We start from the raw sequence: 23,872 nt of genomic DNA, 5'->3' as shown, positions 1-23,872 counted from the left end.
TTAAGGCCCCAAATGGAGAAGGGACTTACCCAAGGTCACACTGCTAGTTATGTGCAGAGCTGGGACTAGAACCCAGGTCTTCTGCCTCCAATCCAAGGTTCCTTCAACTACTGCGTTCATTTTCCCCCTTCTCTTGATGGCTTCTACATATGGCAGGAGACAGAACAGGAAAGCCTCACCCGGATCCCTCGTTTCCTAGAATGCCTTGCTAGCAACATCAAAACCAATCAAACTCTCTGAAAGCTGCCTAAACAGCTGACATTGCAGTAATAACAATAGCACGGCAATAACTATTATTGCTACATGAAAAAAATATATTTAATAATAAGCTCATTGATTTTTAACAACATCTCTGTGTTGCCTAATTGATGGGAAGTTGTATGTTTGTGTAGCCGATGGGGGTTATGAATTAAATATGGCCATCTTTCCTTGAGGGATGCATGTCAATGCAAGAAAGACGGAAGATCTACATTTCCCCCAAGCAAAATAGTCCCCGTGTAACAGAAGCAGGGAAGACGGAAATGCGAACAAAAATAAAAACCATCCATCACTGTTTATTAAGTGCTGCTACTTGAAGGTAAAAGGGATATTGAACTGTTTTTAAATTGGAAGGAATGTAACTGGACAAAATATTGATGGTGATATTAGCTAGGTGACAAATTTTATTCTTTTGTCCACATTCATCAAAGGAGCAATTTGGAGTGAATTATTCTCTCTCTGCCCATAAACTGTTTTTTCTTCCCTTTTTATTTTTTAAGCACACATGTTTATTAAGGGACATGTGCAGGAGAGATGATACCTTCTGGTTCAAGTTCTCCAAACCTCGCTGCATGAGTCAAAAGTTCCACAATTGCTTTAGACCAGGCCATGCATTGATCTCCAAGGTGCTTGTATAAAATTTAATATGGGCTTAAAAATTGAGGCAGACTGAGTCTGTTCCCACAATTTAAAAGAAAAGGGGTGGGTCAGATTTGATTTCATTTTTAGCTGTGGTTTTCAAGTGGAAGTTCTGAAGCATTTATTTATTTTTCCAAATTTATAGTGTGCCCCTTTAGTCCAATGTTCACTGGCTGCTGTTCAATGAAAACATCCAAGTTTCTATGGCAAAATGGGCTGAAGCAGGGAAATGAAAATTGAAAATGTCGGCTGACAATGAGGATTTCAATAAAAATTTAGTTGGAAGTTTCACTCGTTCCAGCTCTATTCAACTTCAAGTCATTTTTGTTTTCATGAGGTCATGTAAGTACTTACGTGACCAGGCAGTTGTGCACTCAAATAAAGTGATGGTCCGGTTCAAGACTCAATCCGAGCCCCAGTGTGTTTTGAAATGCCTACTGTGTGTCCAGAGCTGGTCCAGAGGGTTGGTGTCCCTGACATCTCAACCTGGATTTTTGGAATCCAGGTTCATCCAACCTCAAATGTGCATTTAGCTAAAATGACAGTCTCGTTTTTTTTCTGAAAAATATTATCCCAACCAAAAGTGAAATTCCTTGAACAACAGAAAGAGGTTTGTTTGCAAGTACATTTATAAACCTCAAAATCTCTTGGATGAGGCTGCTGTGAAGCCTGAAGTGGATCTTATTGGATGTCACTTGACTTACAAAGCTCTCCCACTTCTCAACTAAATGAGGAAATTTTTAAGGAAGCTGGCCAGAGTTAATCAATCAGCTAATCAATCAACAAGATTTTAATGAGTCCCTGCTAGGCACTGAGCGATGGTAACATTTATGTAGCCCTTTATGGTTCCCTGTACGCTTTCACATATATTGTCTTACTTGCTTCTAATAGGCAGATATTATTAGTGAGGCTCAGAGCAGTTCAGTGATTTCCCTAAAGTCACACAGCTGTGAAGGAATGGGCTTTAGTCCAAGTCTTTCAGAGCTGTATTTTTCTACACTACTTGAGACAATGTGAGTCAGTGTCAAGATCAAGAACCAAATAAGTAGTGCAGTCAAGAAGCGTACTTGATCTTGGAAGAGGCTTGGAGAAACGATCTGAGTCAACGGAAAGGCATGTGTGCCTGCTTCAGCAGGGTGTCACACCCAAACATTTCAGTAGCCAAAAGTCATTGAACATGATTCCAGTTTTTCTCAAGGCATTGTTCAAAGAACATTAATGAAAAGGAATCCAGCTCATGAGATTTGGCCTATTGTTTTGTTCTCCATCCTCCCCCGTCCTAATCTACCATGCAGTCTTCAGCCCCCCTCCCCATCCTCTGTTTCTCTAAATTCTCTCTCCCTCCCCGCTCTTCCCCTCTCTCCCCTCCCCACCCCCACCCTCTCTTGTAAGCCTTAGCTTTTTTTTTTTTTACACAATTCTACCATTATTACTCTTCCTCCCACTAGTTACTGGGACCTGGACAAAGCTTGGGAACTTAGTGGTGGGTACCGGGGGTGGGGAGAGGGGCTGTTGAGGCTCCCTCAGGACTCGACTTTCCTTCCCCACAAGTGTGTGTAGACATGCTGAGGACCAAAGGATCAAGATTTCTAGAGGAGGTGCGGCGTGTGTGCCCTGGAAGGTGGGTAGAACTTACACAGTTTCAAAAGCAGAAAACAAAGTACCCGACAGGAGGGCATGCAGGAACAAAGGGGATATATATGAAAATAGAGGGGCGCTCTGCCCTTAAACAATAAGCACACAACAAACTGCTTCTTCGAGCGTCTGCTCCCAGTAAGCATCGTGTTAAGTGCTTTAAGTTACCAGGGACCCTGAGTAAATGCTTCTGAGGAAACAAAAGAAAACACAGTGATCACTTCTCCTGCAACGAGAGTTGGACTGGAGCTGTAGATAAGTCAGCTCTGGAGCCAGAACGCCCGGGCTCATGTCCCTTCTCCACCATCCGATGGCTGTGCGACCTTGTGCAAGGGCCTTAACCTCCATCCCTCAGTTTCCCCATCTGTTTAAAATGGGGATATTAATGCTACAAATCTCACAAGATGGTTGTGAGCATTCAAATGAATTAATACAAGCAGATCATTAACCGGTCAACACTCAGGGAGCATTAGGTAATTGTATTACTTTCGATTGAATTCTCTGCACAGTTTTTTTGAATGGATAATGATAATACCAATAGCTGTCATGCATTGAGCCTTGGCGTATTGAGTGTTGCTATGAAGGCATCTTGCTAAGTTCTCCGTGTGGTAGGGCTGTCCCTTGCTCCCACGTAGCAGGTTCATCTTGGAAAGCAGGGAATAGTTCCTGAGCTCCTGGTCTGTTTGTATTCTGGCCTATTTCAAGTAGTCCCTTCCTGGTGGAAAAGAGCCCAGACTAGTCCTCTAGTTAGTTTCCACCCTCCATCGCCATGGCAGAATGTGTTGGGTAGGAGCAGATGAAAGGCCTGTGTGGGTTCTCTTACTCTCCTTCACAGGTAAGACTTAAACTTATAAAGATCAGGTTTCTAAAAGGTTCTTCTCTTCCTGCAGCATGTGGAAATTCAGCATATCCATTTGAGAAGCCAAACAGCTCCAAAAAAGCAAGGTCAATGTTTCGTGAATCCATGCTAGCTCGCTTTTTAAACTTTCCTGACTGAATTCACCCTAAAGAAAAACATTTACCCAACCAGCTTCTAACCCATTTCATTTCCCTTTTAATTAGGGGAACCCTGTTTCTGATGGTCTTAAAGTTTGGCTACAGTTGTGTGGAGAAAAGGGAATGAGCCTTGTTCCTTTTGGGCAAGATTCCTTATATTTCTATTTTCACTGAATGGAATAGATAGATTCTGGGCTCTTCCTGGGGCAATGCAAGCCAGGTTTTATTCCTGACAAGGTTTTCTTGTCAGAGTCATATAATCCTTCTGGAAAAATAGGGGATTTCTCAGAGAAGGAAAAAACCCCACAACCCTTGACACATTTTAATTATAGCTGAGCCATAATAGTAATAATATAAAGTTATTCTCTTTAGGAGTTAATTTCTAGCTGAGTACTTTTCAGTCTGATGTGTAAAAGTAAGTGTTCTAAGGCCACAAAACATGAATCACAGTGATATTTCCTGTCCCTCTCTCTTTCCCTCTCTTCTTCTTCTTTTTTTTTTTTTTTTAAATATATTTTTATTGATTTCAGAGAGAGGAAAGGAGAGGGAGAGAGAGAGATAGAAACATCAATGATGAGAGAGTCATTGATCGGCTGCCTAGCCCGCAACCCGGGCATGTGCCCTGACCGGGAATCGAACCTCCATGGCCTGGATCCTAGGTCGACGCTCAACCCCTGAGCCACGCCCAGCCGGGCTCCCCCTCTTCTAACATTCAGAAGGAAGGTCCCCAGGAGGTTTACTGTGCACCAAAAGTAAGTCAACTACCCAGGAGGTCTCCATCCAGGCAGAAAAGTGCCCACGATATGGTGCTATTATGTTCTTTTGTGTCTTCAAGTTTCTATAATAACAGAAGTTCTCTCTAGAGAGAAGCCAATGGAAGATTATATGTATGTCTACATATTATGTATGTATAATATAGAACAATGTTTATGTATACATTATATATGCACTTTATGTGCTTTAAGGCATCTTAAGGAACTGGCTTATGCAGTTGTGGGGAGGGGATTGGCAAGTCCACAACCCATAACGGGCAGGCTGGCCACCTGGAAACTCAGGCAGGAGTTGATGCTGTCATCTTGAGGCAAATTTCTTCTCCGGGAAACATAAGATGTTGCTCTTAAAGGCTTTCAATTAACTGGATGAGGCCCACCCACCTTATCAAGGCTAATTTTCTTTTACTTAAAGTCAGCTGACTGTAGATGTTAAGGACACAAAAGACCTTCACAGCAACACCTAGATTAGTGTTGAGTTGAATGACTGGGTACTGCAGCCCAGCCAATGACACTCAAAACTAACCATTACAGTCCCGAAACTCTTTTCCGTTTTCTGAATCCTGGGCCCAAAAAGGTCATCTGAACTTCCTTCTGATCCCAGGAGACAACCTGATCTGTTGGAGATGCTCTTCTCAGACCTTTCGTGAAGTCTGGTGACCTTCGATTGCTTCAAAGGCGATGGAGAGAACTTTCTAGTGTACTTCCCAAGCCTTGTTATGAAATAATAAACCATTGCCTGGGTTGAACGGTGATGAAATCTCTTAGAAAATAGCCTGGAAATGTGGGGAGGACTCGCGCCTCTGTGAGTTCGCCATCAGTCTTTATGCCTCAACTTTTACAAAGTGGAACATATGGGAGGAACCAGTGAGTACCCTGCAGAGCGGACCACTGCAGGTTTTCTGACTAAAAGAAAACCCTCTAATGGCACACTCGGAATCAGAGAAGGCAATGCCTAGAGCTAGGTTCCCTTTGTCAAAGTCGAGGTATAAAGACTGATGTGTAACTTATAGTGGCATGAGCCCTTTCCACTCTCCCGGCTATTTCCTGGGAGACTTGGTCACCGTGCAATCCAAGCAATGGTGTATTGTTTTTTTAGCAAGACTTGGGAAGAATATTAGAAAGACAGGAAAGGTGGGGGTGGGAGGAGAGTCTTCAAAGGCCAGATGTGACGTTGCCTAAATTACTTTTCTTTTGCATCAGTATTGACAGGGGCTGAGCCAGCCTGCCTTTGATCCAGTCCCAGATAATTCACAGAAACCCTTGAGCAGGCCTCAGTATGGAGAGGGCAAATAGGTCCTCTTCACTGATGCATTGTGGCCTCTCATACCTGGGACACGGAGCCCTTACCTGGTGGTCCTGCCTCACAGTAGGACTGACAACTCCCTTTACCCCTCTGAGCTGACTGCATGTTTGAGTCAAGACTTCTTACAACACCTGTTGGGTTGGGGTGGTTGAGGAATAGTTTGCAATCATGTAAATTGGGAAATTAAGAGAATATTATAATTATAATCAGCACAGCACGCGCGCGCACACACACACACACACACACAAAGAAAGGAGCATAGAGCCTGCAAAGAATTGGCCAGTACCTGCAGGAACACTTAAATCTGAGCTTATGGATTTCAAAACCAAAGTATAGAGATCGTCACACTTGACCTTAAAATGCCTTTCCTGCATGGGCCATAAGGGCTTTGAAAAAAACTACAAAACTTTCTTTCTATCATGGAAATGAAAACCTGCATACTTTCCCCCTTTCCCCAGATCAGCTATGAAGGGATTTGGGGCCCCACAGCCCATCATGACTCAGAGGCAGCTGCTCTGACCTGAGGCTTGCACAGACCTCCAAGGGAGACTGTCCCAGAGGCTTGGCTGCCCAGTGCTTAGGCCTTGAAAAGCTATTCTGTGTTTCTGGCAGTTCACACGCACACACGCACACACACACACACACACATTTCAAAAGGCAGCTGAGGAAGAGTATTCATAAGGACTGGCTCAAATGATGTAATGGTGGGTTGGGGGGCTGAAGGGGTGGCCGAGAACTAGAGAATTGAAGTCCAACAGATGATCCCATCTACAGACCCCCTGCTGCAAGTTTCCAGTGTTCTTTCAGCCCTTCCCCGCACGTCCCCACAATATGCTGTAAAAACGCCTGAGGTCCGTGGTGGAGCCCAGGCCCCGAGTCCCTCAGTCTCCACCCTCACAAGTTACCCTGATGATCTTCCTGGGCCCATTCTGTACACCCCTGCTTTTCTGAAAAGCCCATTCTTTTCTAGTTAAGAGAGACTGAGAGAAATTCTGAAATTCACAGGGTGGTTTAGGGATAAAATCTGTCATAACTTCTCAAATTGAGAGCATTACAAGGAGAAAAAATATGTCAAAATTTCCAAAAAAGGGGGAAATATTTCCAGGAGCTGAGGTGAAAATACTTCAAGTTACAGGGCCCCACTCGGCCTTGAGATCAGAACCGTCGGGAAACGACCAGCGTCACGGGGCTGCTGGAGAGAGCTATGGAAACCACAGTTAAGATCGTCCCCCAAGGCCAAAGCAGGTGTTTTCCGAGCACCCCAGAAACACGTCTGGGAAGGCCTCAGTCCTAGTAGAGAGCAGGTTCCTTATTTCCCCTGTGTCTGGTGCATTTCCGAGCACTAGCGGGCACAGGTATAGCTAATCAGGGCACTTCAGATGTCACCTCGCTGTTCCGACACTCAGCATGTGTGTTAAAGCCATAGGATAGCTGGATCTGTGATGTCTTGTGCCAAAACTATATATTGCAAGAGTCAGAATCCAGGCTTAGGTATCTGATTATGGCACCGCAGAACTTTGGGATTAGTCATGCTCGTGAAAGCCATTTGGCCCTGTTTTCTCTGTGAACAAAGCGATCTGTGTTGGTTCATTTAATCTAGCATATATCTGGCAATTATTGATATTAAATTGATTTAGTGTTTCGAAAGATGTTTCAGACACCACACACGGAACTCCTAGTTTATTTTACAGCTGAATACAGGATGTGAATTCCTTCCCTATGTAATCAGCTCTTGGTTTAACCCCGAAAGTGTGAGCATTGATCCCATCTTAACTTGGCAACTTAATTACTCTCCACTGTGCCCTCCTCCTGTGTAATTTATTCTCTGGGAACAAACGGAACCCTTTGGGTGGAGGATCACCTGCGTGAGATCGTTTTTCCTGAGTAGACGTTTTGCTAAATGTGTCATGGTTATTTACCAGAAGGCTGACGCTACGGTAGAGACATTCACAATATCTGCTATTTCACAGGAAAGTTCTAAAAGGTGTTTTAAGTTGTTTCCCAAAGCACCTAAGTAATTCTCCCAGTATCTCTCAGAGGTATTAGCCAATTTTACAGGGAAGATATGTGAGGGACGCGTCTGAAGGGCGACAGTAGGCAAGTGAAACACAGAGAGGTGAAAATATTGTCAGTAATATAGACAGTAATTGAAGAGGATAGCCTTACTCTTAGGTTCTATCCTCTAGGTCACACTGCCTCCTACATTACATTATCGGTATTAACATAAGCATGGGAGATTAATTTTCTAGATCACAGGAAAAGCAGGTGACATTTATCTTCCTTTTTCAATGAGTCATCTCATTAGGAGAAGGGTAAACATTCAGCCCAGGTTAAAATAGTTGAGTTAAGAACAAAATTAGTTCACAGATTGCTTTATCACTTTTTAAAAAATATTGTAATATAGTCAATCTGCTTAGCTTTGCTCATTAAAAAAAGGTGTTATTATAATCTTGGCCAGCCTCAAGATAGAATATATTCATAACAAAATAATAAAGACTAGAACAAACTGTGAAAGACCATGAACTGAAGTTCACTGGGCCTTTCAATTGACTTATGTCAAACTTGAACTAAAAATGCACTGCTAAGCCCCACTCAAGACCTTGGGTAACAGAGCAGGGAGATGGGAACACATGTTGATTAGCTTCGAAGCTGTATTATCCAAAGAAAATTTAGAGCAGTCATGTTACTGGGATTGGTGAAGTCTCTTTTTATTTATATATTTTTTAATAAAGAACTTTAGACATGGGATGTTGTTTGTTGAACATAATTTTGTTGGAATCACCGTGGCAAGGTGAGGGATGGTGGAAAAAGCGGGCCTGACTTTTCAGGTTCTGTCTGACGTGTTTCAAGGCAGTATTCTAGCAGGAGGAAAGGCGAAATTATAGTTTTATTTCAGATGAATGAGCCGCTGATAGGTTCTGACTCATGCCCGAGACAAGAGGCCTTCCTTAGCTTCTTTGTAGATATTGAATATTCGCAGGCTTTTTTCCTTAGGAAAGGGTTTCTTTATTTGAGTCATCCAATTATATGGTCTCAAGTGAACGGATGATGTAGACACATAATCTGTTGCGTGATGGTGCTGGGCCAGGGGCACTTGTGGGCCATTTTGGGTTTGACAGGGCAGGATGGCATCGGATCCCCGGGGTCTGGGGTGGAGAGAATGAGGGGCTGGCCAGGGCCTGTCTCCCAGCGTGGCTGCCCGGCCTGCTGTGCGTCTTCCCCAGGGAGCTGTGGCCGTCGCTTTCCCAGGCTCCTGGGCCCAGGCCTGCAGCTCGGTCAAGTCCTGGCGTCTCCCTGAGAAAGCAGAAGGGGCTCTGTGAGCTCGGAGCGAAGGGCGGAGGTGTTCGACTTCCAGGTCAGCCGCTGGCTCCCCGAGGGGAGTCATCTTTTCCTTTAAGGGCCCTGCTCCATTATCCACTGCTGGGGAGAGACCATGGGCCCAACTTGAAACTCCAGGGCAGGGCAGGGCAGGGCAGGCCCATGTGGATAAAGCCAAGCGGAGGCAGATGATTCTGTGTCGATGTGTTTATGACCCAGGCCTCCTCCTTCGTCACAGTGCTAAAATTGTAGTCATTTATTGACTTCTCTGACGCATTCCAACAAAAACTTGCGATGGCTCATTTGGCTTATCAGCACTTCTTTCAAAGGCATTTTGGAGGGTGAGACAGCCAAGGGCACTGAAAGTCTCAGCTGAGTTTGGGGGACTAAAGACAGCTTATATTTTTTTGTGTTACTGTGTGTGTGTGTTGACGCAATAATGATATCTGTTCTGGCAAAGGGAATGAGTGGTTGAACCGTAGGATCCTTGTAGAGATCAAATATTCCCACAATCGGTTTTCTTTATTCGAGTCTTCCTGACTGTATGGCCCCGAGCGAACGTGCTGTGTAGACACATCAGGGTCTAAGAATAGATCTCATTTAATGAAGAGCAGGAATAAGTGCCTAAAATCCACTTTCATCTTTAGAAATGGCCTGAACTTGTAAAGCGGCGTGTAACATAAAACCCGGTTAAAAAAAAGAAGAGAACCAACCTCATCGGTTTGGACGCTATTTAGAAAGCTGGGGCTGGGCTAGGCTCAGTCAGAGCCTTTTGAACCCTGAAAATGAAGTCAGGGTCCTGCTCTAAGCAAACTGGGGCTGACTTATGGACGTCATATGAATCTGCCCCATTCACATTTAGCCTTTCTTTGAACCTGGGAGAAATCCCAGTAACTTAAATAGGGTGGAAGATTTTATGCCTAGCCTTCATTTTTGAAATCTAGTGGCTCAGCCCTGGCTGGTGTGGCTCAGTTGGTTGGGCGTCACCCCATGCACCGAAAGGTTGCCAGTTCGAGTCCCTGTAGGGGGCGTGCAGGAGGCAGGCAATTGATGTTTCTCACATCTGTTTTTCTCTCTAAATAAAAATCAATAAAAATATATTTTAAAAAAAAGAAAAAAGAAGCTCAGTTTCACCTTGTTTTAGTAATCCAGAATGTTTCTGAGCATCAGTATGATAGGGCACGGGAGAGAGAGATTTGAAATACAGGGTGGGCAGGAGAAGTGCCCAGGATGGTCTTTGTTCCCAGTGGAGAGTGCTTGGAGCTAGATGGGCCCTGGTTCCATCACTAGATGTTTTTTGTTGGAGCCTCAGTTTTTTAAAAAGGAAATGAAAGAAGAGATTCTGGTTATCGACTCACAGGTGGAGTGACAATTGACTAGTTGGTGGCCCCTGTGAGATGACCAGAGTGCGTACAAAATGCAGTGGCATTAGACAATGAAGAAAAGAGAAACGGTTAAAAATCTCTTAATGGCATGTAAAAGAACGGTTCCACTTTTGGCACTAACATTTGGAAATCTCTAAAAAGTTCGTGATTCCTATAGAGTTAATAGAGACTTTAGAATCAATAAAGTTTGAATTTAAAAGAAAACAATTGGAAATAATGACTGATTCCTGGAACCTCGCGTAGATGACGGGTTGGGTTGAGATTAGACTAAAGCGATCATGGTATGCTAGACTGACAACACTCTGGAATATTATTAGCCTTATCTGAATGCCTTTTGCATCAAATTCTTGACCTGATTTTTGTCCCAGTTTCTCTTTTATATCAACTAGGTTTAGTTCTTCCTATAAGAAAAAAAAAGTCTAAAAAAATTCTAATGAAAGCCGGCTGACTCTACTATGAGTAATAGAAGAAAATCTATTTTGCTAAGGCAGCAACAGAATATTGAAATACCTGGTTTTAAATTTTTATGTGGGTTTGGCAAATGCAGTCTGAAAGTGGCTAATATGATACCCGACCTGGTGTTAATAGCCAATGATAATTCCATATGTACCACCTGCTACCTGTCAGGTTACACGTTCTTTCTTTTTGCCTTTTCTGGCATGAAGGTCACGTTAGCTGTGAACACGGGTCCTCGTGGCTAGAGAGTGGAGGCGGGCTGTGATATGTTTCTAGATGAAATAGAGCTTTGGTGTAATTATTTTGGTTTCTTTCCTTCAGTTACCACTTCCTCCCAACTCCCCCCCCCCCCCCCAACGTCTCTGAAGCCCTTAAAAAGCACAACATACCATCTTGGATTTGGGAGCTGGCAAGAGAGAGAGAGAAGAAAGGAGAGAAAGGGAAGGAGAGAAATGAGTCACGAGCACAAACTAGAATGTTCATGGAGGAAAATCTTCCCTCCAAAAAGTAAAATGAGAGAAATTTCCTGGCATGCACAGATGAAGGGGAAAGCCTGTTAGCCAAAGATGTGGATTTGTTAATTAATTGCTTTATACCTTAGTGTTGAAATGCCACAAAGTCATTTTCTTCCTAATAACTTATCAGGAATTCCTCAAAAGCCAGCTCCACATGGATCACAATTGCTTCCTTTCTACTCTCTCCCACTGGTACATATTTTGAAACTGGCTGGGCAAAGCTGAAGGAAATATAAAAACCACCCCCCAAACCTAAACCAACCCATTACCTGCCAATACGTTGACTTGACTGGGTGAGTTGTCCGGCTCTTCCCATCTCGAAGCTCTGCCTGGGGTAGTGTGGGTCAGCCCAGCCCTTTATGGGAGGCGGGGGCCGACCCTCCCTTCCACATATTCCCTGACTGGAGAGAAACCAGGTTTCCTACTATAACCATTCAAAATGGAAATGGGGAGTCTATAAGATAAGCACAAAACCTCAGAATGATTTTTCTTGAAAAGTGAAGACATTGAAGATTTTCATAGCCATTCAGATATTTTTTGAAAGAAAATAATTTTAGCCTCTTATTAGTATTATTATTCCAACTGTTGTTAGGTTCCTTCTGAGCAACAATGAAAGGCACAGAAAGACCCCTTTCTTTTAGGCTTTTAAAAATCTTCCTGCACCATTCAATCTCTTTAGATGGAGACCAAAGGCAAAGGCTATGGCTCCACTCAAAAAAACTGTCCAAATGTCTTATGTTTCCAAACTCTCCATGTAATAGCATTGCTTAGCTCAGAAAAATTGTTGCAGCTTTTTCCAGGTGCTTTCAAAATATTATCCTCACCCTGGTTAGTTATTGCAGTAGCCCCATGAGGTTGCTGTTTCGGGTTCTCCTTCCAGATAAGGAGAAGCAAAGGAATCTAGGGTGAATCTCTCTTAGGGCAGAAGTGGGAGCCTCCCCCTCAGTTTGGCTCCCTGGCATCTGCTCTTGGCTGTGGCCACAGGCCTCAGAGGTGCTAGTGATCTTTTTAACTTTCTTCTCAGCTCCAAAGCTACACACAAACACACACACAAACACACACACACAGGCTTGCTAGTAGTGAGAAGGTATATTTGGTATGGTAATGAACCTGGGAAAATCATTTCCCATACTTCAGTAGAAGTTTCTATTGTGTATAGAGTCACCATAAAAAACTAAACTGCAGTGATAAAAAGCCAGGCACATTTCAAGTGGCTCTCTCCTTTTGGCTTAACCTATCTTTTGGCCACTGATATTAGTGATTTTGCCGAGTGGAAGGGCCAAGGAGCTCAGTATTTTCTCTCTGATTATTTCTCCTCTCTTTGAAGATAGAACGCTCTCTGCCAGAGCATGCATTTCCCACTTCCTCTTTCTGGATTTGTTCTCAGTTTGCATGACTCTCTATTAAACTTACCCTGGCCTTTCAGATTCCCACCATATCTAGAATTTTCTAACAAGTCGTCTGCCTCCCTTGAGCTCTCCTGATCCTGGTTTATTTTTCGGGTCATAATTCAGCTTCATGCTCGATTGTAAAACTATATAGTTTCACATTTTCAAGCGCACAGATGCATATGTTTCTTTGAGACTTTGCTCTTCAGCTTTAAAGAAGGACCCTTCATTGTAATCATTACCGAAAGGATACAGTACTAATGGAACTTAATTGTTTCCACTAGATGCATCTCGGGTGTTTTTGGCAGCCAAAATGAAGAGGATTCCGAATACCATCAAAGGGGCTTATAAGCACCCAGCGTGCACAGAGTGTTTTGATATACAGTGGAGTGTTAATATCATTATCTCTCCTAATACAACATACGGTTACTTTAATCCTCTCCCGCCTCTGTGATCTTAGAAGATCCCAGGGATAGAAGGCAAAGAATAAAATACTATATACAAGGAGACAAAGGGAGAATTAGACCCTGTCCTCTGAATGCAATTTTTTTTGATTGTTTGAACGTCGGCTTCAAACACGTACCTTTATCAATACTGACTTCTGTGTCTTCCACGCTAGTTTGAGTTTGTATGCGACATCAAACATACCTTTTCACACATGTTCTTTCCAGATTTTTTTTTAACACTTACTTAGCAGTTTATAGAAGGAAGTGAATGATCTCCTCAAGCTGCTTACAAATTAAAAAAAAATCTGTGCTTATTAATTATGCAGGATTAGTCTAATTATAATTCAGCAAATTAATTAGCGACAGAAGGTGTTCTGAAACATTGGAGTACATTTGCATGTTAAATGGAGAGGCTAGTCTGTAATATATGTAAATTTATGCATGGCTTCATAGTTTAATTTAAAAATTTGCAGCTGCATATGGTATGGGAGCAGGTGAAAAGTCAGTTTTAGTTTAATGATGCTAACAAACATTGGATGGTGTCCTGTCTTAGCAAGAGAATGCACTCCTATCTGCTAATCTGCGACTCTGTCATAAGGATATGATATTACATAGATGCTCAAACTCAAGGTCATTAGCGAATGGGACCATAGGTGCAATAGGTATAAGCTGAAAACTGCAGAGAGAAAGCTCTGACAGGAGGAGCCCAAGCTATGAAGTTCGTTGGCCACTTTACCCCGTGTTGCTCACTGACTCGGACGGCCTTGGTTTCGGGAAAGCGGCGTTTCAGCCTGCGGGTACCTTTCTGTCTGCCTGGTATCTATTCTGGCAGGTGCAAAAGAGCTGTCCAACCTTGATTCCCTTTCCAAATATTCACATTTGCACTTCATTTCAATTTCCTGGAGCCGTGGGAAAGTTATTACCAAGTTATGAATTAATGGTAGGGTAGAGAGTTTTACACATTGGCCTCAACCATCTGGCAAAACAGTAAAACCAGCGGACCAGGCAGCAGCGAAGGGCTCTTGGTGTAATTGGTGCTCACTGCTCAGCCTAGCATAGATGAGCTTGGGGGAGGGCCCCTGGCGGAGGGGGAAGGGGCACTAAGGAAATCGGGCGGCGAGGACCCATTAAGCTGATGGCTGGCTAATAACTTCATTTCTCTCCTTCACCCGGGCAGTCATGGCATGAGCAAGGGAAATAGGTTTGTATTCCAGTTCTGAAGCCTCCCGGAAAGATGCCTCCTGGACTCCGTCTGCATGTTCAGTCTCACTCAGTCTTCTCTGCTTTTCTTGAGCAGGAAAAGAGGAAGGGATACAGCAAAAAAGAGGACACGGCTTTAAAAAACAGAAAAAGAATGGAACTGTGCACATTGCAAAGAGCCCTCCAAAGACATCTTGCGAGAACAATTGGAATTACAAACATGCCCTCAGTGTTGTGTTTCATTCCAATTCAGGCCCAAAGAGTTCAATTATTATTTTCATTAATGGTGTCAGATTTCCATTCGAGTGCAAAAACAAGGACTTCTCCTTGGAGGTTTTTTCCCTGCGAGCCTCGTGGTACCAAGTAATGGAATTCAGGAGAGTGAAGATGTGTCTGAATAGAGAAGAAAAATAATTCTAACCTCTAACCCCAGGTTCTCAGAAACTGCAGCGTGTGGGAAACAAGTGGAGACTCTAAGCGGCCTCCTTGTTTTGGCACCTCGGCGACTGTTTACAGTCAGTTGCTTGCCACTTGAGCTCTGGGAGACATTCCCTCCAGAAGAAATCACGAAATGGCTTTGAAATGAAGTCTATCGATATGGAGTCGGATTACACAGTGGGGGAAGTCGCTCCCCCCTGGTGCCTAAATGAATATAGCAGATCCGACTCCCGGGGCCCTGTGTTTGGTAACGAAGGCGCTATTGCCAAACTGCAATGCCACTTCCAGGGGCTCGTAATTGGCGTGAAAGCCGGCTAGAGAATGGCCTGTTGCCAGTCAGGAACCAGAGCGAGCGCATGGAGCTCTGAACTCTCTGCCTGCCCTTTGTTTGCGGAAAACAGTGCTGAGGATTTGGAGGCTGCGTCTTTTTGTTGTTTTTGTTATTTTCTTGCAATCTGTTGCAGACTCTTTTTTAAAAAGTCTCTTCCTAAAAATTAAGGGAAGATCTTCAAGTGGAATAGGGATTAATAGTGGAAAGATAAGGAATGCAGGGGAAGAGCCAGATTTGAATTTGTGGCAACTCCCCCTGGTAATTGTGTATGGAAAATGAACCATTTTAAAGTGGGGGGGGGGAGAGAAGGGACAATTCAGGGGACAGGAGGCATCAGCAGGCCTGGCGAAAGGTGAAGGAGCTAGTTACCCAATCTCTTTGCATCCCTCACTACTGGCCTAGGAGGTCATGTTACAAAGGAAGAAAATAAAGGTGCCCCAAAAATATTAAGCAAGCAAAAAAAAAAATAATAATGACAGAACACTTGACATCGTGTGAAGACAGCTTGCTAGGAACACGCAAAGACTGAAATTATCTGCTATGAGCGGAATTAACTTGATGGTCTATTTAAACATCTCCAATGTAGGAGAGTCTCCTCTGTCCCTTGGGTAATGCTTTCAGAATTTAGCTTTGTTGACTTGGTTCTCAAAGAATGTTTTCCAAGATTTAATTCAACTTACGTTACCCATTTGACTTCAGGCTTTTTTTTTCTCTATAGCCTTGATGGACCAGCGGCCTTAAATCTTCCTCAGACACTCCAGCAGTCTCCTGCACTCTTTTGCAGAAGGCTGCAGCTGGTTGGTCTTTGGACCGTGTGGGTTCTTGTTTTCCGAATATCTGATAGACTTGCTTACCTTCCTCTCCACACTTCAAAATAGCCACTGAATTTCTAGAGAATGCAGTCGCTGACAGGAATGAAAGACATTTTTTGTTTGTTTGCTTGTTTTGTTTTGTAGCATGGAGAATGACTCCACTCTGATTTCCAGGGAGTAAGATGAAGGACACACTGTGATCCCCCGCGTAGATCAATGAGGCACTAGTCTCCTAAAACAAAGAGCTGCTTGGCAGTGTGTCCCACCTCTTCCTCAAAAGAAGCTTTGCCAAGCTCCCACCAGAGCAATGTTTTTCTAAGAGTCAAGACAAACCAGAGTTCCACTCTTAGCTCTCCCACTCACTAGCTGTTTGACCTTGGGCAAGTCATCTGACCTTTCTGAGCCTTGTTCATCTCCCCTGTAAAATGGAGGCGTTAATTCTATTCTCAGAGTTGGGGGCATTAAATGAAAGCATACATGGCAAATAATATGTGGTGAATAAATATGGGCTACTTATTTATTATTATTATTATAATCATCATCATAATTAGTCCTTAGCTAAACTCAGAGAGGTTGAATATAGTTGGAAATAAGAAAAATTATTGCTTAATGCGGAGAACAAGGGACATCTGTAATATTTTGAATAATAAAGAAAGAAAAATTGTTGCTTAAAAATTTCTGTAAACTTAAGAGTTTTTTGGATCTGAAGTGGCCTTTTATTGAAATAGTCTAGGTGAATAAGCTTTAATGTAATATGAGCTTTCCAAAGGAATGTCTATGGAGATTAAAGATTCTATACCTACTCTGTTTATGTATTTATACTTACTTTTTAAGGGCTTGTATAAATAAATGGATTATATAGAAAATCAGCTTATAAAAATGAGTATTTGATTTAAGCCAAAAGAAGCCACTCATTCCAAAATTTTAGATTATCCCCCTTTTCCATGGATCTTCCTGGACCTTTGCGCCCGCCACCATTTTACCAAACAGATGTCAAGTACCAAGCACTCTCAGATGCCCTGTTGTTAAGTCCGTAGGGTTTGGCAAGAACCAATGGAGGGTCTGTCTTCCCAGAGTCTCTTTAAATTTGTGGACTTAAGTGAAACTCTCATAAGGCCCTTAGAGCTTCAAGGCCCTTTCTTACCTGGGCCGACACCTAAACCGTCAACAGATTTCTCAAAGGCAAGTCATGTCCAGGCCAAGGCTGGGCTCACTGCTGCCTGCCACCTTACTTGGACTGCTAGGTTTGGAGGTTTTGGGAGGAGGAAAATGTGTTCTCTGTTGCTGGAAGTTTCAAAGAAGATATTACAGTGAAGACCTAGATTAAAGCTGGAATATTATCATTGTGTTTTCCACTGGTGTCAAGTGGAAACCAATCACCTAGGAGTTTTCCACCACATAGAGCAGAGTGAGCAAGTGGCCTCCTGGGTGTGTCCAGCCTCTCACTCTGCCTAGTTCCCCAAAGGATACAAGCTTGAGAGGGTCCTGGGAGAAGAGACTGTTCCTTTCACATAGGATTTTTTGATCCAGCCTTTCCCTACATTTGGTAGTGCTGAGAAATGATATGAGAGTGTTTTAAGGGAAAAGGGTTACCTTATTTTCAGAAACACTCTCAAACAGTGGAAGCCAATTGTATTTTAATTATAGTATTTTAACTATAAGGACTTTGGAAAAGGAGGTTTAGTAGTTAATCCAGATAAATTGTGTTTTCCTCGAAAATCAATGGACATAGACTTTTAAGCACCTACAGGGTTTGTAAGGCTAATTCAGTATATAGCTCAGACTTTATTCAGCCTACTTCTGTGGCCATCGTGGCAGAGAGAGAACCAGATGCAGCAAACCTGTGCTTGGACCTTGGAGAGTGTGGGGGGTGTACTCATCCCCATGGTGCATAGATGTGGCCATGTTATTGCAGAAGTTGTTTCCAGAGCAGGAAGAATTAGATCTTTTTTAAGGGAATAACTTTCAAAATGAAAGGTATTTTACAAATTATTTTGCACAGAGTAATTTTACAAATTATTCTGCACAATGGTAGCTATGTTACTAATGCCAAGTTCACATTCTTTTGATATACATCCCCGCCTAATCTTTTGGTTAAAAGAAGCTTCTGTGCCTTCCACAGTGCTTTTCTGAAGATATTATGTATTAAAATTTTTTAGAAGGCACTAGATTTTAGTTTTCAAATTGGAGGTAAATCGAATGGCCTCTTCCACACATCTGGAGAAATATTATGCTGGGTTTTGTACTATCACTGGTAATCATCCTAGAATCTGGCATGAATATTAAGTGTTACCCTTCCTGTGGTTTAGAGACTCCTCGATGCCCCACCGCCAGACTTTAACTCTGCATTCTATTTGTGCATCTAGTTCGAATCTCAGTTTCTATTTGGGATGGGCTCGGCACATGTCTAGAACCACCTAGGAGCTTTCATTCTATTCTTAGACAGTGCTGAGTGTTCTAATATTCCAGAGAATTGGGAGGAAAAGAGATTTCTTGGGTACTAGGTAAACCCCTTGTACTCAAGACCCATTTTCAGAGGTCTTCAGACTCATCTCGGAATCTGAAGAAGCATATTTTGAATAGTTTGGTTGTATGCTTCATGAGGGCAAGGATTTTGTTCATCTTGTTTGCCAGGATGCCTGAAAATTTGTGGCACATATTGCATACTTAATAATTGATCAAATGAGTAAATAAATGAACTCACCAGGGGTTTTCAATAGTGGCGTTTACTTTCATGCCACTGTCTTTGACCTAATGTTTTCCTCTTGGGGTGCTGTAGTCCTCTCACTCTCCCAGAAACCTGAATCTTTCATGGTTTTGTTGTTGTTATTACTGCTATTTTTGCTTTTCTCAGACCATGTTTTCTGCAGTGGTTTTTTAAAAATTCTCACCCGAGGACATGTTCACTGATTTCAGAGACAGAGGAAAGAAGGGGGAGAGAAAGAAAAACATCGATCGATTGCCTCCCATACACGCCCTGATGGGAATTGAACCTACAACCTTTCAGTGTACAGGACCACACTCCATCCAAATGAGCCACCCCAGCCAAGGCTCTGGAGTGTTTTTTTTAAACAGCTATACGGAAACATTATTTACATACTATAAAGTTCACCCATTCCAAGTGTACAGTTCAATGGTTTCTAGTATATTCACAGAGCCTTGCAACCATCCCCACAATCTAATTGGCGCCGGAAACATAGAACGCCAGATGGGACTTGTTGCCAGAAAGACCCAGGTTTAAATTCTTGTTTCGTCACGTACAAGCTGTGTGATCTTGGGCAAATTTAGAAATTCTTGGCACCTTTGATTTCCTAGCTGTGAGATGATTTGCCATTCATGAAGCTGTGAGAAATAAATGAGGCAATGAACATCAAGAACGTAGCTGGTAGCATGGCACACAGCAGGCATTTGGCCAGCCTTCCTCCCCTGTCCTCTGTGACCCTTGGACCTTCAGCTGCTGAGCCACACAGGATGGCGAGCAGGGACAGAGGTGGCTTTGGTCTGTGATATTCCTGAGCCACCTTCTCCTGCCTTGGAAGCATAGAGAAAGGATGCTAAGGGAAAGGGGCATCTCACTCAACAACCTGCCCGTCAACCTCACGATACCACCAGCTCTGGCCAAGGCATCAGCCAAGACGCTCCATTTTCCACCAGTCAGTCATCCCTGCCTTTTTTCTTTCAGTCTCAGATCAGTGGGTTTGACCTATCTCTCAGAAAACCCTTGCACCCCCCTCCGCCTGGGCTTCCATAAGTGGTAATCTTTTCGTCTTCAGTGATTTCTTCCTCCAATGTAGCCATTTACGGACGGTCTTCAACTCTATGTATTTTTCTTAGCGACCATAGAATATGAATACTGGAAGGAGCCCTAGGGATAACCCAACCGGTTAAGCCCTCTTAACAGTTGAAGAAACCGAGGCCCAGAGAAGTGAGGTTACTTGGTTTCAAAGTTAGTTGGTAGCAGATCAAGACCAGCACACTGTCAGCATTTAACAAATATTTGTTAAGTGAAGGAATGCCCTTACGTGCATCCTATTGCCCCAGTTGACCTAGGAATCAGATTGAAGTCTGAGGACTTGAGTTCACATTTTTTGGGGGTGAGGTTCTTTTTAAAAAAATTTTATTTTTCAGTTACAGTTTACTTAGGTTCGTATTTTGACCCCACCTCTCTATTTATCTATGAGGATAAACCTATAGTTGTTAGTGTTTACGCTTAAGGAAGCTCAGAGGCCCTGCAAAGTGTGCCATGCTAAGTGGTGATGATATTTATGCGGTCAGCATTGTTTGGAGAAAGTGAAAATAACAACTTCCATCCCGATGAGACTCTACACATTTGGTCTGAATCTTGCAATTCATTTTGGTTTCCCATTTCTGAGTAGAGAGAGCTGACATTCTCCAGGCAGCTCTGGCTTCAGACGGAGGGATCTAGACACAGGGGATTTGTTCCCTGAAAGTTACCCTGTGGTTAACGGCTGGTTTGGTTAGTAAGGGGTTCTGCACCAAACCCTTTTAGCATGATGGGTGGAGGGGTGCAGGGAGGGAGGTGGAAGACATCAGTAAGAAGACAAGAAAAAATTGGAGATTTTTTCCCAGATTTAAGCCCCAGAATTTCTGTAAATTAATTTTTAGGTTCACATGTAAAATATCCAGGTCATAATTTCTGATGCCGGCCATTTAGAAATAGAAATAGCTGTGCCTCTTTTACAAAGTGCTATACAGTATAAGATATTTCTCTCTCTCCCTCCCCCGCCCCCACTTCCCTCCTTCACTCTCTTAACCTTTGTGAACAGAATGTTGTATCTTTAGCGTGCAGGGGGCTGTGTTGGTTACAACCTGAGACCCCAGGCCACCAAACGAGTCAAAGCTGGGTGTTTTCCGTCCTAAGAACTGTTAAGGGTCCCCATTTAAAAATGAATAAAGCCTTTCAGCAGGCCCCTTGTTTCCCTAAATCAATTTGATTTTATGTAAACATTTATCTCCTTTGCACTTTTCCACCCACCACACCATTCCTAGAATAATGCCTTCATGAACATTAATGTTTTCACCAGATACACTTTGGAGGAAGGGTGGGGTAGGTGAGGGGAAGTATAACACACAGAACGCATTATAAGGAGCCCAACTGTGGGAAAACTTTCCCCAAATCAAGGAGTTAGTGAGAGAAAGCACTTGATTTGATTTTAGTGTTTTTTGGAGGGAGTGGGGGGTGACATGGGAGGGGAGAGGTAAATCACTGATGGGGGTGTGGGAGGGCAAATGGGATGTGGGGGTGGGGACTATTGTTTGGAGCCAGACTCAAGGAGAAAAAGGCAAGTTTTCAGCCTCCGAGGAGAGCGTCCCCGCGTTTCGTGGGTGCCTGTAGATGACTCCTCTGAATGCACAAATGGATGACTGTGTCCCAGTCCAAAGGAAGAACGTTTGAGTTCGGATCTATCTTTTCTTAAATAAAAGCAGCTCTTGCTCTAACGTGCTCCGATGGCTACAGGCAGACATTCCCCTGCACTTGAGAGAGCAGAGGCGGTTGTGAGTTTGAACGCCGGGTAAGGAGTGGGAGCATTTTCTCTGCCTTGTCACTCCCGAGTCCCTTGGTGGACACCTCCTGCCCGGTACAGATTAAAAGAGAGATGTGAAAGGCAGATGTTATAAAATAATGAAAAAATATTTCGCTGTTATTTCTAAATTCACACCCAACCTTGTTCATTAGATAAGGGTCATGGACACTTGACCAAATATTTTTAGCAAATCTAGAGGCAAAGGGACTCCTAGGAAAAAAATGCTCTGAAGAGTGCCATTCCCCTTCTCTCTTCCTCCATCATTTACTGTTTATCTTTCCATCAGGGTTTCTGTTCTTTCTTTCTTTCTTTTTTTTTTTAAGTGGGAAATGTCATCAGTTGGAACACTCTCTAATTCTTCTGTGTGGTTTGTAAAGAATTAACAATAAACACAAGGTCAGCGTGAGAGCATCTCACCAGCCGTTGCTTTAAAATAGAATTTTTGGGAGCCCTGTTGATTTCTTATTTTTGTTGGTAAATCCTGGGGAAAATGTATATCTTTTCCTTTAAAGTTCTAATTCAAGGCATGGATGTGAGAGTTCTGAAGGGACTTTGGGACTGCGGTAAAATTTCGTTGTCATAGTAACAGAAAGGGAAATAGGCCTAGCTCACCTGGGACTTTAGCACTGCAAAAGCTGGATTTTTTTTTTTCTTTTAAGGAAAAGGACTCTGCAAGTAAAATAAATGAAAAACTTATTGTATTTTGAAACAAAATTCCAAACATTAAACACGTAAATGGCTGAAAAGGCCACTTCTGCCATTTTTCTTGGTGGATGTACTTGTCGGATTAAAGATGCCCAGTTTTTAAATTGCACAAGCAGTTCATGTAGGAGAATATTGGCTTAAAAAACATGTCTTATGAATGGTGACCTCAGACCATTATTCTGTGTCTTTATGTTTTCTGGATAATCTATTGAAGGAGTGAAAAGACATTCACACTGGTTATTATTAATCATAAAGACCCCAGCGTATACCCTGCACAGACCGACTCTGTCTTTGGGTGGTAACAGAACATTTTCTGATTTTTATATACATCGGCTGAGAGTATCAGGCCCCTCTGTGTGTAAGGGTGTGTGTTTGGGGGGGTGAGCAGGAAGGTGTGTGTGGCCAGCGGAAAGCCACATACGTGAGGAACCCTTGGCTTCTGGGCTAAGTCATACCATTTTTAACCTCGGAGCAAGACATTTTTGCACGGCAGGAGTCACTGCCTCTTTTGAAGCTCTTTTTTTTTTCCTTTGGAGAGAGTGCCCTAGCAACTTGGGGTGGATGCACAAACCAGAACCCCGCTTGTGACCTGCTTCACAATCCTCCACAGTGATGGAGCTGACTTGAGACCGAAAACATCCAAATTCGCAAATTGCAGAGGGTCAGCAATGTTCCTTCCCAGGCAGGGCGGGCTGAAATTCCCCAGACCTGAAATACAATCACTTTCAAATCAAATCTAATAGAATGCATGGCTATTCTCTCCGAAAACATGTTTACTTAAAAATGTAACACATTGCTTTCTTTTCACAGATTCTTTTTAAAATTTTTCCTCAAGTGCAATCAGAATTGTTTGAAAACAGCAGGAAACCCAAGGGACATGAGACGGTTTCAGGTAAGGGGCCTGCAGATTTTTCCCGTGGAATAAGTCATCCTGTTTTCTCTCTCCTTAGCCTTCCCTTTCTCTTTCTGTTTCTTTTCTTGGTTTTTTGTTTTTTCTTCTTAGAACACACGATTCACTGAGGTTGCTAAGAGTAAAAAAGATAACTGTAAATGCTATCCCTCATCGATAGCACCGAGGGTTTCTTCATTCTGTGGTGTGTAGGCCTCCTGCCTCCGGTGCCAGAGCCCCAGGGGAGGGGCACCAACCCATGCTGGAGATTTGATTTTAAGCCCGCAGGCTGCCCTTCGCACACGCAGCCGCCCACAGCAGGAACCGTGTTCTTGATATCCAGCCACCTTGGGATTTCTCAAAGCGGCGTCTCTGTGCTTTCTGCGAGCAACAGCCTCTTTCTTCCCCTCTCCACCGATTAACTATTCAGTGGTCTCTCCCGGAGTCCTTCGCAAAGCAGCAGCCCAGACGGCCGTGGTCACTTTAAGATCGCAGAATGACAACAAGACCCACGGGACAGTGACCCAGCTGCCTGGCAGTTAAATCTGCCGCCGGTTTCATCACCCTTGCCACTGATGTACTGAAGATGCAAGCTAATAAAAACACAGCGAGGCAAAGTGTGTCAGGTCGGAGATGAGAGGAGCAGCCCCTCTCGGCCCCCCCTTAATCTTTGAAGGACCCTTATTTAATCCACCAAATGGCTTTCCTGCCACTCACGCCCAATCCAAAGACTCAGCGCTCCCTTCCCCACAGGAAAATTAAAAACATGTTAGGCGATCGTATTCAGGCTTGAGACTTTCAAAAATAATCCTGGCAGCAGCGAGGGGTGGGGGATGATT

The 23,872-nt window shown here is 43.3% G+C and overlaps 1 protein-coding gene across 4 annotated transcripts in view; it reads left to right on the top strand.

Annotated features, from left to right (window-relative positions):
• The window catches only part of EBF2 (EBF transcription factor 2), a 181,719-nt gene that overhangs the window by 105,058 nt on the left and 52,789 nt on the right, over positions 1 to 23,872 (top strand). For all 4 annotated transcript variants that reach the window (XM_081135736.1, XM_081135738.1, XM_081135737.1 and 1 more), the window contains exon 7: positions 22,955 to 23,036. In XM_081135736.1, coding sequence (XP_080991862.1) covers positions 22,955 to 23,036 — 82 coding nt within the window. The remainder of the gene's footprint in view (positions 1 to 22,954; positions 23,037 to 23,872) is intronic.

Source organism: Miniopterus schreibersii, assembly GCF_964146895.1.
Source record: "Miniopterus schreibersii genome assembly, chromosome: 4".
In the NCBI taxonomy this organism is placed as follows: domain Eukaryota; kingdom Metazoa; phylum Chordata; class Mammalia; order Chiroptera; family Miniopteridae; genus Miniopterus; species Miniopterus schreibersii.
The sequence above is the reverse complement of the archived record's forward strand: the minus strand, read 5'-3'. Positions and strand labels throughout refer to the sequence as shown.